We start from the raw sequence: 17,858 nt of genomic DNA on the forward strand, positions 1-17,858 counted from the left end.
CTTCCCTTTCCTTCCCTTCCCTTCCCTTCCCCCTTCCCTTCCCACAAGTCAAGGGTTTATTGAGCTCTGTCATACATCAAGGCATAAACTTGCTTATCAGTCTTAGGTGTACTTGTGATACATACAGCATTCACTGATAAATGTAAGTGTGGGACTGCTCAGTCTTAGAACATTTGGGCCATGGTGCTACAATTAGACTTTAAAACCCAGTATCATGGCATTCATACCAATGCTGTTCTCTGCAAGAATGTCTAATGTAAATATTATCTTACATGTTTTCATCCCATGAACTAGGAGATATATTCAGTATAGTAACATACTCAGAATGCAAACATAAAAATGGGGAAAACACCAGCCTAAAAAAGCAATGGGTATAAGAAGGGATTGTACCCTCATGTTGATTTAGGGCATGCATGTGACTTCTTTTTAATATGCAATAAAGATGTTTATCTAACTATGCCAAGTTGAGTGTCTAAGTAGCTTCTGCTGGGTTCCATCCAGGGAGCTTCACGAGGTTATTTGGCCTAGTCATAGTGTTGCCAGAAGAGGTATGGTAATATAACTGGTAACTATGTTTGCTAAAGAGAATGGAGCCATGAATAATATCAGCAACATGATTTGTTTTTGCTAATATTGTATATTTATTACTAGCTGCCAATTATTTTAGAATAGTGGCTGTCTGAAAACCAGCATAAGCTTAGTATTGAGGTCATTAACCAGGATGACACTTCCATCTAATCTAGAAATGATAGCTGTTTTACAATGAGCATAGGCCAAGCTGATTAAAAAAATAAGAGTTGTTCCTGAACACATGTACACACTGAAGGAATAAATAATGTTATTGATTAGTCAATTGACCATATCAAAAAGTTGGGCAGCAGCCACTATAAGATATAAAATATAATACCATAAAACAGATAAAATACAGTAGGATAAGATAAAATATACTATGGTAAGATAAATGTGCATATGCACATTGAAAGTCTGCTGAGCCACCTCATGGATGAACCTTGAGAAAAAGTCATCTTTGGAAGTTCTGGCTTAATACCTGACATGTTTGCAAATACAGCAACACTTCCCAGCTCTACCTATCCCTCAAAAAAATAAAAAAGCAAGTTCTTTCAACAATGAGATTGTTTCACTTGAAAATGACATTTATTAGCCAGATTGGGATAAAAAATATTTACACATGAGAAAACATGTTTTTTTTTTCACAATGCCACAGGGAAATGAATATATAATTATTTGCAATTTTCTCTCCACATGTAATCATCAAAAATGTTATTGTTAATTCTGCTTGCTCTTAAAGCCCTGATATGAAATATATATGCAATATCAATAATAAGAGCTTAGTATTAACAGTATGAACAGTAGAAATAGGCCTGACTGTTCACATCTGGAGCTAAAGCCTAGGTATGTCTAAATGCTACCAGAATTATTCCCGATAATTAGGGACTTGTTTTCAGAGTTTCAGAAGAAAGTAAATATCACAAGGAGTGGGTGGCTGCATAGATCACGTTCAAGTAACCTTGGAGATTCTAAAGCATTATCCCACAGATTCTGTTGTGGACGTATGTTTGGCTTAATAATCTTCGGAGTTTTGCTTCTGCTGTTGTCTGATATGGTTTGCATGTCCGACATGAAAAATTGCAAGGTTAATGATCCTCTGCCTATTCTTCACAATTATTTCCAACCCGGTGACGTCATCATAGGTGCCATTACTTCTCTTGTCCTCATGCCCCCAGATCCAGCTACCTTCTATGAAGATCCCCACCGATCATTTATAAGAGAACCCATGTAAGTTTTTTACATCATAACGTTTAGTATTCCAGGTGGTATTCTGGAATAATAATCAAGTGTTGCATTCAAGAACAGAATGCTTTGAGGAACCATACATTTGCTACAATACTTTTTGTTAGATATAGAATGTATCTTATATTATATACAATTATTTTTGCAGGGTCCAGACTAAGTTTTATCAGCATATTTTGGCTTTGATTTTTGCTGTGAAGGAGATCAATGAAAACCCTGAGATTTTGCCCAACATCACCTTGGGCTTCAATATTTTTGACAGCTATGATGGAACATGGACTTATCATGCCACAATGAAACATTTTTCACCTTTGAAGAGACTGATCCCCAATTATAAGTGTGGCCTCCAGAACAACCTGCTCTCAGTCATGGGGGCTCTTTATTCTGAAATCTCCATTTTAATGGGAGATATCTTGAGAAACTACAAAGTTCCACAGGTAGGATGTGAGTCATGGGAACTTATGAAGTCATCTCTGATGTTTTACATCTCTTTAACTTGGATTTATTACATATTAATTCTTCAATAAAGTCAATAAAGCATATAAGCCAATAGTCAACAAACCATATAAACAAATCATATATATATATATATATATATATATATATATATATATATATATCTTTATATATATATAAAGAGCCCAATTGGAACTATTCATAGTATGCAAAATCAGTAAGAGAGTTCATAAATCACTTTTATTCATTTGTTGTAGATATAGTCCAATATATTATTCTTAGGGAGAAGCTGAGAAAAACTTTCATTCTCAAAGAGCCACACCTGATAATGTTCTCATTTTTCTTTCTCCAAGTTAAAGCATTCCCTAAAAAGGTGGCCTCCTGAGATTTTTTTTTAAAAAATGTAGGCTAAAATTCTGTGTGTATAAATATTATCAAAAGACAAAATATACCATTTTAGATTTCCTGTAAAAGGATATCCTTCCTAACTTTTAGGAAGTTTTAGGCCACCAACTTCATTCTTGTGAAAAATTCTTCACTTCCTTCCCTTCTCTAAACTTTCACTTATGTTATTTTTTATTATTATTATTATTCCTGGAGTTCATATATGGGTCACATCCAGAGATGCATGATCAAAGGGAATCTTTTTCCTTCTATCAAATGGTCCCTGATGAAAGCTACGAATACAAAGGGCTGCTTCATCTGCTTGTGCACTTTGGGTGGACCTGGGTTGGCATCATTGTAAAAGAAGATGATGGTGGACAATTTGTGAGGATGACATTTTCAATGTTTCCTCTTCATGGCCTTTGTATTGCCTTCTTACAAAGAATGAGACCAATTTACATCAGTAGTTTAGCTGAAGATCTGGAATGGCTAGTAGAAACATACCAGCTTTCAATGAAGAGCAAAGCCAATGCAGTGGTGGTCTATGAAAGAACTCTTCTGCATTTGAGGTTACTGCTACATCTTCCTAAAATGCAACTAGTATCTATGGAGCCTAAAGGTAAGGTGTGGATCATGGCCTCCCAAATGGATCTTGCATCAGTGGTTTACCAAAGGAGCTGGGACATTCAAGACATCCAGGGTGCCCTGTCCTTTGCAGTTTACTCCAAAGAAGTTCCAGGATTTCAGCAATTTGTTCAGGCAAGGGACCATTTCTTATCAGGAGAAGATGGCTTTATCAAAGATGTGTGGGTACATGCATTTGGCTGTGCATTTCCCAGTCCCTTGGAGCATGAGAAAGACAGTGGCATTTGCAGTATGAGGGAGAAACTGGAGAACCTTCCTGGGGCTTTTTTTGAAATGAGCATAACTGGCCATAGTTACAATATATATAATTCAGTGTATGTTGTGGCACATGCATTCCATGCCCTGCAGATTGAACAAAGACAGGAAAGAAAACTGTACAAAGGGAAACTAAATCTTCAGGAGCAACAGTCATGGAAGGTATGGACTTGAGTTGTCACCCTTAAATATATTCAGTGCCTATGTCTTTATATATGCATATAGATCACCAGAGGCTCCTTCGAAGACACAGAGCCCTTTCAAGCCACAATATCCATGTTGTCAGAAATTATTGCAAATTCTCAATGCTAATTAGGATTGGGCAAAACATGGTATTTTATTTTAAGTCTCTATTAAATTCTGTCCTAATTTCTTAATTATATTTTTCAGACTCTACAGCTGTAATTCTCTTTATACACCCTTATAGTTACTGGACACATAAGATAGAATCTCCTTTCTCTGTCCTTTTATTTATATTTCTACTATTTATACAAATTTATACCATTATACAAATATAAAAGATTATTTGTTCAATCATTTTGACTTCTATAAATCCTTATTTCTTTGAAGACAGATTCAGATTTCATTAGAACATTAGAATTAGAAAATACCAGACACCTCATCTATTTTAGAAACTCAATATCGACTTTCCATACTCCAGGCACAATTTGGTGACGATTACGTCAGATGAAAATCAAAATCAAAAGCAACATTTGCTGTATCAGAAATGTGAGCCTCCAGATAAAATGCAGATCCAGCCTGGCTCTCTCCTCCCTAGTATGAACTGGGAATGTTTCATTTTTACTCCCCAAGTGTGTGATTCCTCAGCTGAAAATGTTCAGTAGTACCAGTGCTACTACATTTCCATGCCAGGGAAGATCATTTTATTCATTTGGCCGTATTAAATGTAGTATAGCTTGCCCTTTAAACTGTACTTTTCATCACTTTTCTTTTTCTTTCATTTGATTTACAATCTTTAAAAAATATGTTGGAGCATTGTGGACTACCTTGGAATCAATTTTTGATGAAAATGGAATAATATAAGAAAATGAAAAGTAATGTGCTCAGGTGGAAATGCAACTGTATCTGAATGTAGGAAGTTTCTTAATGAGATGCATTACATATCAGGGAGTTTTATTCATTGATATCACTCTTACCAACTTTTGTGTATTCTTTGATATTCAGCTGCACCAGTTTCTGAAAAGCATTTCATTTAATAACAGTGCTGGGGATGAGATTTTGTTTGATCAGAAGAGGAAACTGATTGTTGGATTTGATATTATAAACTGGGTCACATTCCCAAACCAGTCCTTCCATCGAGTGAAAGTTGGGAAGCTGGATCCCTGGACTTCTGAAGACAAAATCTTCACCATTCATGATGGAGCCATTACCTGGCACAGCACCTTCAACCAAGTAGGTTCTGGATGCAGGTAATTACATTTGAATTGCATTTAATGTACAAGGAAAACATAGTGTATTAATTCTGTGTGTGGGCTCTTGGATGAGTGTTTGCATAAAGCTGGAAAAAAAAATTAAGCAACATCACCAAGGGTAATAGCCTGGTTTCTACAGGGAGGCTGTTCCAGCATATGGGAACTATGATGGAAATAAAGTATTTTTGGCTCTTGCCACTTTCCCCTCTGAAATCTCTCTTTTTCTGTGTGCATCTTTATGTATGTGTTCCTTTGTATGATGTTTGTCAGAAAAAGAATGGGGATGGTGTTCTAAATAATGCTTCTACGTGCTATAGTTATAACTTTTTTGACCCCACTCACTGATCCTACCTACCAGGGTACTTCACAGAGAGATTTGCATATTTCAGAGGTTGCCTACTACTGCTTCTGAGTTTCAAATTTATCAGTTGCTGGGTAAATTGCTTATTTTTTATACTGTAGAATCAAGAGCCATATGATTTTTCATACTCAAGTTCTCTCTGTGTGCATATAACTTGTAAGAATACTAATGGATTTTTCCCCTTGTTTCTGGGCCAGACACAACCTATTTCTGTATGTACTAAGAGCTGCCTCCCTGGTAATTTCAGGAGAAAGCAGGAGGGAAAGCAAGTTTGCTGCTATGATTGTCTTCCATGTCCTAAAATGAAAATGTCCAGCCAGAAGGGTAAGAGACTTGATGAAATACCACCTTATGATTCTGCAGGGTATAACAGGCAAATCCATGATGACATAAGTATGGAAGTTGAGTTACATTCTTTTGTTTGTTGGCAGATTTTGCCCACTCCACTACCCTTTGAAAGGAAGGCTTCAGGCAAAGAGTTAAGGGTTTAAAACTGGCGTGTATCACATGAATTGGGGAGCCTGGGAATCTCAACCTCCTCACTATGTCACACCAGCCAAGTCACATCCAACTGACAAAGTAGAGCGCATCTGTAATGACTGCCTATTCAAACCTACAACCAGACTCACATAGAGGTCTATGGAAATCTAATTTAAAGATGAATATTATGCAGGTTCCCAGGCAAAGCTGAGAATACAAAAAGCACAGGATTTCTCCCAATTAAACCACAAGTGATCCCAGACCCCTCCCCACATTGTCAGTACAACTCCATTCCTGTGCAAAATAGTTTCATGGCAATCTCCAGGTAATGACCTTGGCCAGGCAAAACATGAATTCCTTTGCACTCGCCTCATCCATCTCCCTGCCTGGTATGAACTAGCAGTAGCACCCTCCTGTTCAGCAACATCTGTCAGCACCAACATGGCATGGAGACTTGTTATGATGTTTCAGGAACATTGGAACAGGAAGTATGACAAAATCAACTTCGATCTTACATCATTTCCTTGTGGGACTGGAAAGCCTTGAGATCCTTTCCTTTCCTTTCTTTTCCTTTCCTTTATTCTCCTTTCCTCTCCTCTCCTTTTCTTTATTTAGTTGAATGATAAACCAGTCGCTCAATTTTACTTCAGCAAAAATTTGTATTAGAATCAATGATGAATTAATTAAGTATGTACATTTTAATACACTTACTAATAAACAAGGAGCATAGACAGAGAGGCACTTGAAGGAAAACAGTGGTCAGGTGTAGTCGCTAAGCTCCAAATGTAGGTATAGAAAGTCCTCAATTTATTTCTTTTGATCAATGATCAGAAAATGACATAAACATAATTAACAGGGAAAACAGTAATATTCAAATTTGCATCAGCTGTTGCCTCATTGTCACTGCAACCACACAAACCTCAGATATTCCAAGGATGAGGAATAATTCTGTATCTGAGAAAAGAACATCCTGGCTTATCAGCACCGTTTGATACCATTGATTATGGTATCCTTCTGGATGGGCTCTGGGGGTTCGGGAGTGGGAGCGCAGTTTTACCATGGTTCTCTTTCTTCCTCTGTGGCAGATTACAGTCAGTGTTGGGGGAGGGTGAGTGGTCGAAACGTAGGCCCCTGCAATGTGAGATACCTCAGGGCTCTGGTTTTTTGCCCCTCTTCCTCAAAAAGTATATTTACTTATTTATTTATCTTATTTTTATCACCACCCATCTCCCCCACAAGGGGGGACCCTGGGCAGTTCACAATAAAAACAATTTAAAATTCAATAAAAATCATAAATAATACCTAGTATGTATGTACGTATCTATGTATGTATGTAAAATACAGTCAAATCCAAGTAAGATCTAATTCAGCCATAAGCTGGTAAGACCCGTCCTGGGCTGGACTAGGGAACCAACCAGCCCCAAGAATGGCTCTTCCTCTCCCCACTCCAAGCATGGTGGCAAAACCAGGTCTCCATTTTTTTTTCTGAACTCCAGTAGGGAGGGGGCTAGCCTCACTTCTGTGCGAAGAATTTTCCAAAGGGAAGGAGCTGCTGCAGAGAAGGCCTGCCTCCTGGACCCCGCCAGATGGAATTCTCCTACAGACAGGGTCCATAGCATGCCACGCTGCATGACTGGGTGGGACGGGTTGATGTAACAGGAATGAGATGGTCCCTCAGGTAACCTTGATCCATGCGATGTAGGGTTTTAGAGGTGATAACCAACACCTTGAATTGGACCCGGAAGCAAACTGGCACCCAATGCAGCTCGCTGAGCAAGGCTGTTATATGTGCTTATCTTGAAGCCCCTAAAATCGCCCATGTGGCCACATTCTGTACCAGTTGAAGCTTCCAGATACTCTTCAATGGTAGTCCCATGTAGAGTGCATTACAACAGTCTATATGGGAGATGACACAGGGCATGAGTGACCATTGGAAGGGCCCCTTACTCCAGACAAGGGCATAACTGGCGCACAACAACAAGTTGTGCAAATACTTTTTCTACATTTTCTCCCTCTATTTGCCAGTTATCAATCAAGCTGGTTAACATAATCTTAGTTTTTTTGAGGTTTGGCTGCAAGCCAGCTTTTGCACTTTCTTCTTTCACCTTCATCATAAGGCTCCTCAGTTCCTCTTCGCTTTCAGACATCAAAGTGGTATCATTTGCATATCTGAGATTGTTAATATTGTTCCAGCGATTTTAACTCCAGCATTGGATTCCTCAAGCCCAGCATGTCCCATGATGTGTTCTGCATACAAATGGAATAGGTAGGATGAGAGTATACAGCCCTGCTGTACTCTTTTCCCAATCTTAAACCAGTCCGTTGTTCCATGGTCAGTTCTTACAGTTGCTACTTGGTCATTATACAGATTCCTCAGGAGGCAGACAAGATGACTTGGTATCCCCTTACCACTAAGAACTTGCCACAATTTGTTATGGTCCACAAAGTAAAAGGCTTTAGAGTAGTCAATAAAACAGAAATAGATGTTCTTTTGAAACTCCCTGGATTTTCCATTATCCAGTGGATATTGGCAATTTGGTCCCTAGTTCCTCTGCCTTTTCTAAGCCCAGCTTGTACATCTGGCAATTCTCGCTCCATGAACTGCTGAAGTCTACCTTGCAGGATCTTGAGCATTACCTTACTGGCATGTGAAATGAGTGCCACTGTTCGATAGTTTGAACATTCTTTAGTGTTTCCCTTTTTTGGTATGGGGATATAAGTTGATTTTTTCCAGTCTGATGGCCATTCTTGTGTTTTCCAAATTTGCTGGCATATGGCATGCATTACCCTGACAGCATCATCTCGCAAGATTTTGAACAATTCAGCTGGGATACCGTTGTCTCCTGCTGCCTTGTTATTAGCAATGCTTCTTAAGGCCCATTCAACCTCACTCTTCAGGATGTCTGGCTCTAGCTCACTGATCACACCATCAAAGCTATCCCCGATATTGTTATCCTTCCTATACAGGTCTTCTCTATATTCTTGCCACCTTTTCTTGATCTCTTCTTCTTCTGTTAGGTCCTTGCCATCTTTGTTTTTGATCATACCCATTTTTGCCTGGAATTTACCTCCGATGTTTCTAATTTTCTGGAAGTGGTCTCTTGTCCTTCCTATTCTATTGTCTTCCTCCACTTCCACACATTGCTTGTTTAAAAATAATTCCTTATCTCATCTGGCTAACCACTGGAATTTTGCATTTAATTGGGCATATCTCCCCCTATCCCTGTTGCCTTTTGCTTTCCTTCTTTCTTGGGCTACTTCTAGTGTCTCAGCAGACAGCCATTTTGCCTTCTTGGTTTTCTCTTTCTTTGGGATGTATTTTGTTGCCGCCTTCTGAACAATGTTGCAAACTTCTGTCCATAGTTCTTCCAGGACCCTATCTACTAAGTCCAGTCCCTTAAATCGATTCTTCACCTCCACTGCATATTCCTTAGGAACATTAGTGAGCTCATATCTAGCTGATCTGTGGGTCTTCCCTAATCTCTTGAGTCTGATCCTAAATTGTGCAAGAAGAAGTTCGTGATCTGAACTACAGTCAGCTCCAGGTCTTGTTTTTTCCGACTGTATAGATGTCCACCACCTTTGGGTGCAAAGGATGTAGTCAATCTGATTTCGGTGTTTTCCATCTGGTGAAGTCCACATATAAAGCCATCTCTTAGGTTGTTGGAAGAGAGTGTTTGTTATGCAGAGTGAGTTGTCTTGGCAAAATTCTATCAGCCTATGTCCTGCTTCATTTTGTTCTCCCAGCCCATGCTTACCTGTAATTCCATGTGTCATTTGACTGCCCACCTTAGCATTCCAGTCTCCTGTGATGAAAATAACATCTCTTTTAGGCCTGTTGTTCTGTAGGTGCTGCAGATTCTCATAGAACTGCTCTACTTCAGCTTCTTCAGCATCTGTGGTTGGGGCGTATATTTAGATCACTGTGATGTTAGATGGCTTGCCCTGAATTTTTATTGAGATCATTCTGTTGTTTTTTGGATTGTAACTGAGCACCACTTTAGCCAGTTTACTATTAATTATGATGGCTACTCCATTTCTTCTGTGGTCCTCTTGTCCACAGTAGTAGATCTGGTGGTTATTTGATGTGAAGTGGCCCATTCCTGTCCATTTCAGTTCACTGACACCCAGAATGTCTATCTTTAATCTTGACATCTCCCCAATAACCACATCCAATTTGCCCTGGCTCATAGATCTTACATTCCAGGTTCCAATGGTGTGTTGATCCTTAGAACATCGGATTCACCGTTCACCACCAGCACCGTCGGCCGCTAGCCGTCCTTTCAGCTTTGAGCTAGCTACGTCATCACGTCTGGGGCTAGTTGAGCTCATCCTCTGTTCCTCCCCAATAGCATTTTGACCATCTTCCGACCTGGGGGTCTCATCTTCCGATGGTATACCGACATATCTCTGGTTGTACTGATCCATTTAGTTTTCATGGCAAGAATACTGGGGTGGGTTGCCATTACCTTCCCCTAGGATCACATTTAGTCTGACCTCTCTGTTGTGACCTTTCCATCTTGGGTGGCCTGTCATGGTTTAGCTCATGGCATCATTGAGGTGCTCAAGCTCCAGCACCATGACCAGGTAACAATCCTTTGCTGAACATCCAGAACTAAAGATGGCAAATTCCTGGGAACTGAGTTGCCATTAACCTACAGCCACTCAGTCTTACCAGGGCTCAGCTGAAGCCTGTTGTTCCCCTTTCAGACCCCAACAGCCCCCAGACACCTGGAAAGGGCAGCCACAGCATGACTTACTTCCCCCAGGATGGAGATGTATATCTAAGTATCATCCACATATTAATGTTACCTCATCCCATGGAGACGGATGATCTCATCTGGCGGTTTCATGTAGATATCAAAAAGGAGAGGAGAGAGTACTGAACCCTGCAGCACCCCATGAAGGAGGGGCCATAGGCCCAATCTCTACTCCCCATTAACACCTACTGGGACCAACCCTGGAGAAAGTAGGTGAACCAGTGCAAACCTATGCTGCCCACCCCAACTCCCTGAGTTGCCCCAAAAGGATACCATACTTGATGGTATCAAAAGCTGCTGAGAGGTCGAGGAGAGCCAGGATGGATGTACTGCCTCCATCCTGCTCCCACCAGACATCATCCATAAGTGCAACCAATGTTGTTTCTCTTCCATATCTGGGCCTGAAACCTGAATGAAATGATTCATCCAGGATCCTCTGGAGCTGCAGTGCCACCACCCTCTCAACCACCTTTCCCTTAAAGGGGACGTGGGAGACTGGATGAAAATTGTCCAGTACAGTAGGGTTCAGTGATGGTTTCTTGAGGAGGGGGTGCACCAGTGTCTCCTTAAAGGCTGCCAGAAACACCCCCTCCTGCAAGTGTGTATTTACCATTGACTGGACCCAACCACACGTCATCTCCTGAGCTGCCTTTACCAGCCAGGAGGGACATGAATCTAATTGACAGGTGGTGGCAGTTATAGTTTGGAGGATCCCATCCACTTCCTCAGTTTGAAGCTGTTCCCATATAACTGGGTAACTATATTCTCTAGGCATCTCCACAACCATGTTTCACGCTTGGAGTCCTACTTAGAGTTAATCCGAGCGATTTTATCCTTCAGATCCCCCAAAAACTCCTCAGCATGGCCCTGTACATTATTTTCTGGACCCCCTTTCCCCAAAAGTGATCCTAAACAGGGCCACTGGGTGGCATTCTGTGGATGCAATAAGTGGAGAAATACTGATGTTTCGCCACTCTTACCACCACAAGGTAGGCCTTAACCACGGCTCTAGCTTGTGTCTGGTCAGGTTCGATCTTTGTCTTCATCCAGAGGTGTTCTAGACATCTCTTAATCCTATTCAGAACCCTTAACTCCTCTGTGAACCACAGGGAGTGTCGGGTTCAGTGGGTTAAGAGAGGCCACACAGGTGTGACCCTGTCCAAGACCCCGGCTGACTCCCTATTCCAGGCAGCAGCCAGGGCCTCCATTGGACCATGCAGTAGGTCCTTGGGTATATCCCCAGCTCCCTCTGAAACCCCATTGGGCCCATCACTTGCCAAGGCGGACCGATCGAATAGTTCCTGCCTACTTGTGTAGCAGGGCAGGATAGGAAAATCTCAAGGCCACCCAGGCATGATCTAACCAAGACAAGGGGGAATGATGTAACTCTCCCCTCAGATCATATTACCCCTGCTATGACAAGAAGATTAAGTCCGGTGTGAGACCACTGTCTTAAGTTGGGTGCCAAATAATTTGAGTCAGGCCCATGGCCACCATGGTGGCCATGAACTCCTGGGCTGCCTCCAAGGTCTGTCCCAGGGATGGCAGATTGAAGTCCTCCAGAACCATAAGCCTGGGGAACTCCACTGCCAACCCTGAGACAGCCTCCAGTAGCTCAGGCAGGGAGGTTGCCATGCAGCAGTACATGAGATTGCCGAGATAAGTCATCTGATGGCACGGGGTGCATAATACCCTTAGTATGCTGATGATACCCAGTTATACATCTCCACCCCTGACTGACCCAATGATGCTGTCTCGGTGTTGGCCTAATGCCTGTAACCTGTAAGGGTTGGATGGGTAGGAACCAGCTTTGACTCAACCCTTTCAAGACAGAGTGGCTCTGTGTCTTTGGTCATGCTTGGTCTGGTGAGATATCATCTCTGACTCTTGCTGGGGTTGCCCTCCCCCAGAGAAAGCTAGTGCACAATTTGGAGATTGTCCTGGACTAGCAACTCCTGCTCAAGTAGTAGGTGGTTAGGGAGGCCCTTGCATAGATTCATTGTGTGCCAATTGCACCCATTTCTGGATTGGGAAGCCTTGCTCATGGTCATTCACACCCTGGTCACTTCCCAGTTGGATTATTGCAAGTGCTGTATTTGAGGCTGCCCTTGAAGGCCATCCAGAAATGGTCCAGAATGCAGCAGCATGCACAGTTTTAGGTGCCCCATAGTTTATTCATATTACACTACTGTTCTGTGAGTGGCACTGGATTCCAGTTTCTTTCCAAGTGTAATTCAAGGTGCTGTTTATCATATTTGAAGCTCTGAATGGCATGGGACAAGTTTACTTGCATGACTGCCCCTTGCTGAGGGTATCTGCCTATTACACCAGGTCAGATAGGTTGGGTGCACTCCAGGTCCCTTCTCTTAAGTGTTGTCATCTAGGGGGATCTAGGGAGCATGCCTCCTTGGTATCCGTCCTTGCCCTTTGGAACACCCTGCCCCCTGAGATCCAGCAGGCTCTTACCCTCCTGTCCTTCCAAAAAGCCTCAAAGATCTGTCTTTTCCCACAAGTGCTGGGGCAATGGGTGGCTGGAGTACAGGAATGTTGTCTGTGGATGTGAAGGTGTATATGCTTCTGGGGTTGCCGGGAGTTTTTGTGCTGTTCTTGTTTCTGTTTTGGTTGTTTTTGTTTTTTACCGTGTTCCAAATATTTCTGTAAAATTAACAGTACAGTAGTAGATTATTTTTTTTCTATTTCCCTGGATGCACACAAACAGGTACACTTGGCTAGTAAGGTTTTAGAATACTTACTCTGCAAAAATGCAGAGGCAAAGATGTTGTGCCTGGCTCTGAAATAATGCTGTCCTCAACCTAAGAATATTCATATACTTTGCAAGTTGTAATATACTCTTTAAAACCCAAGTTCTAATGCCCTGTGCCAGCTTGTTGATGTCAATCTGGTGCTCCATGTGATTTAATATTTCAGAGGATGTTTATTTGCCTTGTTCATATCCCAAAGATATTTAAAATACTCATAAGAACCCTCAAACTCATATGAAGCCAGCTTTTGTTTAGTGTGGTTTTTCAGGTTAAAGAATAATTGCCTAAAAAAACGAAAGTCAATTAAACTGTTGGGAAAACTGCACCTTCCGTCAGTAATTAGTTTTAGCAGTCCCATCTCTAATCTGAGCAGCTCATTTGCTAACCTGAGATGCAGCTAATATGAACCTCAAAAAATTGGTTTTCACTAATGGGTCCTTCTTAGCACAGATTCTCACTAGGGCACCATATAGGATTTGGAGCATAGCTTTAGCCTCAAAGGATTGTGGTGCTGCCTCCTTTTCTAATTCCCCTTCTTTTGTGAAAAGAAAAGAAGAGAAAAGAAAAACCTGGTGGCAGTCAAATGTTCTGAGGCCACCTGGGAGTTGTATCCATTATGTGCATTCCAGACACCTTTAGACAGAAAACCACCCTAAGATATTTAGAACAATGAACCTCTTCTATCCTATACAACCCTGATGCTTAGCTTTTTTTCTGAAAGCTAGAATTTTGAAAACTAAACTTTATTAAAATGTTTAAGATAAAAAGATAAAAGCTAACAAGAAAAGAAGAAGGTGAAGAAAGCAAAATAGAACAAAGTCAAAAGTGCAGAGGAAGAAAAGAAAAGAAGAAATGACTTCTGATTTTCTTTGCAACAGATATTATATATTTCAAATAAACTCTTGCTCTAACCTTAAGACATAGCTTTCATAAATTCTATTGTCCACTGTTATTTCTAACAATCAAATCCAGACATCCCATATTAACATATCCTTTTTAACTTCATTCCATGTCTTAATGTAGTTATTTTGAAAAAAAACATATGATTTATGTTAGTCAAAGTAGCACCCAAATATTTAACCTTTTTATCAATTTTACAATCCATTTTGTTCATCAGTTCATCTTGATCTTCTATTTTCATATTTTTACTGACATCTTTGTCTTTTGTTTATTGATCTTAAAAACAGCAAACATGCAAAATTCTTTTGGTTTACTCATTAACACTTCAATCCCCTTCAAAGGATCTTCCAACACCACCACTAACTTGTCTGCAATGGCTCAAAGCCTTTAAGTCTCTCTCTCTCTTTTTTTTTTAACCTAGAATTTTGATTTTTTTTAAATTTAAGTGCCAGCTTGTTTTGTTTGCTGTATGGAAGTAAGCTAACTGCCTTTTTCTTGAGATGAAGGGCATAATCCACATAAAGAAGCATTGGTATCATGTAGCCTGTAATTTTAGAAGAATGGAAAGTTGAATTAAAGTTTCTACTATTAATATGAAGGTTAAACATTACTGAATGGGCATAAATACTTGACGGATATTTCTCTTTATACATATCAAGTCAGAGAAGAGCCCATATGGACTGCATCTCACTCTTAAGGAAATTTTAGAATACAAGTGCCAATCACAAGTTGTATTTGTGCCTCTCCATAGATGTACAGTATCTGAGAGTTTCCCTGCTCCAAAAGGTTCTAGTTAATTAATCAAAAGTAAAAATAAAACCTAGAAAAGCCATGTACAGAGAAAATTTTACTTTTTTTACATAGCTCTCCTGGATGCTGTAATGTAAGAATATTATCTACAATTAATCAACACTCTCTGAATTCTGCTTGCCCATCACCAGTTATATTTCCATTTCCATGAATCTTCATTATAACAGATCAAAAACAGATTTTGTTGTTGTTGCTATTCTTGTTGCTTTTGTCTTTAAAAAAAAAATACAGATATGAATGACTGTTCTGAATGCCCAGAAGACCAATATACAAGCAAGGACCAAGATTCATGTATTCCAAAGAGGATATCTTTCTTATCCTATAAAGAACCAGTGGGAATAAGTCTAGTTATTTTGGCACTTTTCTTTTCTCTCTGCACACTTGTGGTGTTGGCAACATTTTTGAAGTATCATCATACTCCCATCATCAAGGCCAATAACCGAAACCTCACCTACATTTTACTCATCTCACTCCTGCTCTGCTTCCTTTGCTCCCTGCAGTTCCTCGTTGCACCTGGCAATATAATATGTCTCCTCCGACAAATCAGTTTTGGCATCATCTTCTCAGTGGCTGTGTCTTCTGTGCTGGCAAAAACCATCACTGTGGTTCTGGCTTTCATGGCTACCAAGCCAGGATCCAGGATGAGGAAGTGGGTGGGAAGAGAACTGGCCACCTCCATTGTTCTTTCTTGTTCCCTGATTCAGGTAGGCATCTGCACAGTGTGGCTTCTCACATTTCCACCATTCCCTGATGCTGACACCCATTCAGAAATTCAGGAAATCATCCTGCAGTGCAATGAAGGCTCAGCTACCATGTTCTACTGTGGCCTGGGCTACATGGGCTTTCTGGCAGCTGCCAGTTTCACAGTAGCATTTTTCTCCAGGAAGCTCCCCAGCAGTTTCAATGAGGCCAAATGTCTCACATTCAGCATGCTGATCTTCTGCAGTGTGTGGCTCTCCTTTGTGCCATCCTACCTGAGCACCAAAGGCAAATGCATGGTGGCTGTGGAGGTTTTCTCCATTTTGGCCTCTAGTGCTGGGTTGCTGGGCTGCATATATTTCCCCAAATGTTACATAATTCTTTTTAGGCCAGAGCTAAACAACAGGGAACACCTAATAAACAGAAAATATTAATAATATACAAAAAGAAATTTCCTATTTCCATTATTTCTTGCTTTTAATATATTTTCTTTGAAATTTCCATTTTTAATCATTTTTATTTCTTGTGGAATCTTTTGTGAGGTACTTATTGAATAGAAAATTCTTGGAAGCCTTCTACCTTAGAATATGTGTATTAAGAATCTTTGAATGAGTCATACAGAGTTTCTTTTAAAGAAAGTGTTATTGTATTTATTTTGCAAGTTGAGTTTTGAGAGCAATCCAATTTGATTTAAACTTCTTTTAGATTTGAAATTCTATTCAAACAACCACAAGAGTCAATAATAACTACAGCAAACCATGTAAAAGGAAGCTCTTATTATTATTTTTTTTACTTGCTTTTCTAGAGTTAAATTATGTTTGTTATTGTTTTGTTTTTTTTACCCTAACATTTGAAGGTGAGACAGGGAAGGGGGATTTGATTATAAAATCAACATGTTTGTCTTCAACTCAGCTGTTTTGGGGCAATTCTGCATCAAAGTCCAATTTATTTTTCTCTATTCTGCTCTCAGCAACTTCAGAAATTCCAGTCTGAATTGCAATGGATTAACTGATTGCTGGTGCTATCAGAACTTTGGTCAACATGGTACCCAACTGGTAGTTTCTTACCTTTCTCAGCTGTGGAAGGAGGGAAGGCCTTGCTGTCTGGCCCTTCTGTGGACTGATTTGCCTTTTCCTTTTAGGGATAGTTCCTTGCTCTCTAGTCCCCATGCCTTACTTTTGCTTTCGCAGATCTTTGCGCACATGGATGCCTTCATGTCCCCTTCCCACATTTTCTCCTTTGACATTAATGCAGACCCTTTCTTTTTTCCACTCATGGTTGCACTGTAGTCTGATGCTACAATGAAGAATTTACAGTTCAGTTTCATAGAATCAATGTTCATACATTACAACTTAATTATGTTTTTAAAAATAAGGAAAGGGAAGGGAAGCTTTGGAGTACTGGTGGCAGGGGGTGGCAGGGGGAGGGAAAGCAAGGGGAACATGGGGGGGGGGAAGGAGTATTGCTTCACCCACTCTGGGCAGAAATCAAAAGGATGCTCCCTAGGAGATACAAGGTGATGAACATGCAGTGACAATAGTTCATTGACTTGCTGATAACACAGACAGATACCATAAAAAATATAGAACTCTACTTGATTGATTTAGGCTATAACAACTGAATCTTGAAAGCCTGACAGCATTTCTCCTTTCCTCCCTTTTATACCTCTACAAAGTAGAGCAGTCTTGAGTTTCTTTCTCATACTTTCCTGTTTTCCCAGGCAAAGCTCATGTTTTAGTAATGGTTGAAATATCTTTTCTTCAAGGCCATCTCAGTAATCCTCTAGAGATCCCTGCAGATACTTTGGCAGGACTAGCACAGAATTGTAAAAATCAGTTAGCAAAAGAGAGATCAAAGTTCAGATTTGCTTCTGATCAAGAAGTTGAGAGTTGAAAACAATGAAAGCCAAAGCAGTTTACCTTACCACCAAATGCAGACTAGAGAGTCTGAGAGTTGAATGAGGTAATATAACTCATTAGCTGGCTAATCATGTGCATAAGTACCAGACAGATCAATTCCCTGTAGCATTTCCCCTAGATGAAGCTGCAGTTTCATCCTTATACATAATCTATAATGGTCCCAAAAGCAGCAGAGAAGATAC

The 17,858-nt window shown here is 40.3% G+C and overlaps 1 protein-coding gene across 1 annotated transcript; it reads left to right on the forward strand.

Moving 5' to 3' along the window:
- The first annotated feature begins 1,639 nt into the window (after positions 1-1,639).
- LOC134496722 (vomeronasal type-2 receptor 26-like) lies at positions 1,640-16,191 on the forward strand. The gene is made up of 6 exons (XM_063302431.1): positions 1,640-1,797; positions 1,961-2,249; positions 2,869-3,714; positions 4,738-4,965; positions 5,544-5,670; positions 15,290-16,191. The coding sequence occupies exons 1-6, from the start codon at positions 1,640-1,642 to the stop codon at positions 16,189-16,191; spliced, it is 2,550 nt and encodes an 849-aa protein (XP_063158501.1).
- Positions 16,192-17,858: the final 1,667 nt, after the last annotated feature.

This window comes from Candoia aspera, chromosome 4 (assembly GCF_035149785.1).
Source record: "Candoia aspera isolate rCanAsp1 chromosome 4, rCanAsp1.hap2, whole genome shotgun sequence".
NCBI classification, from domain to species: Eukaryota; Metazoa; Chordata; class Lepidosauria; order Squamata; family Boidae; genus Candoia; species Candoia aspera.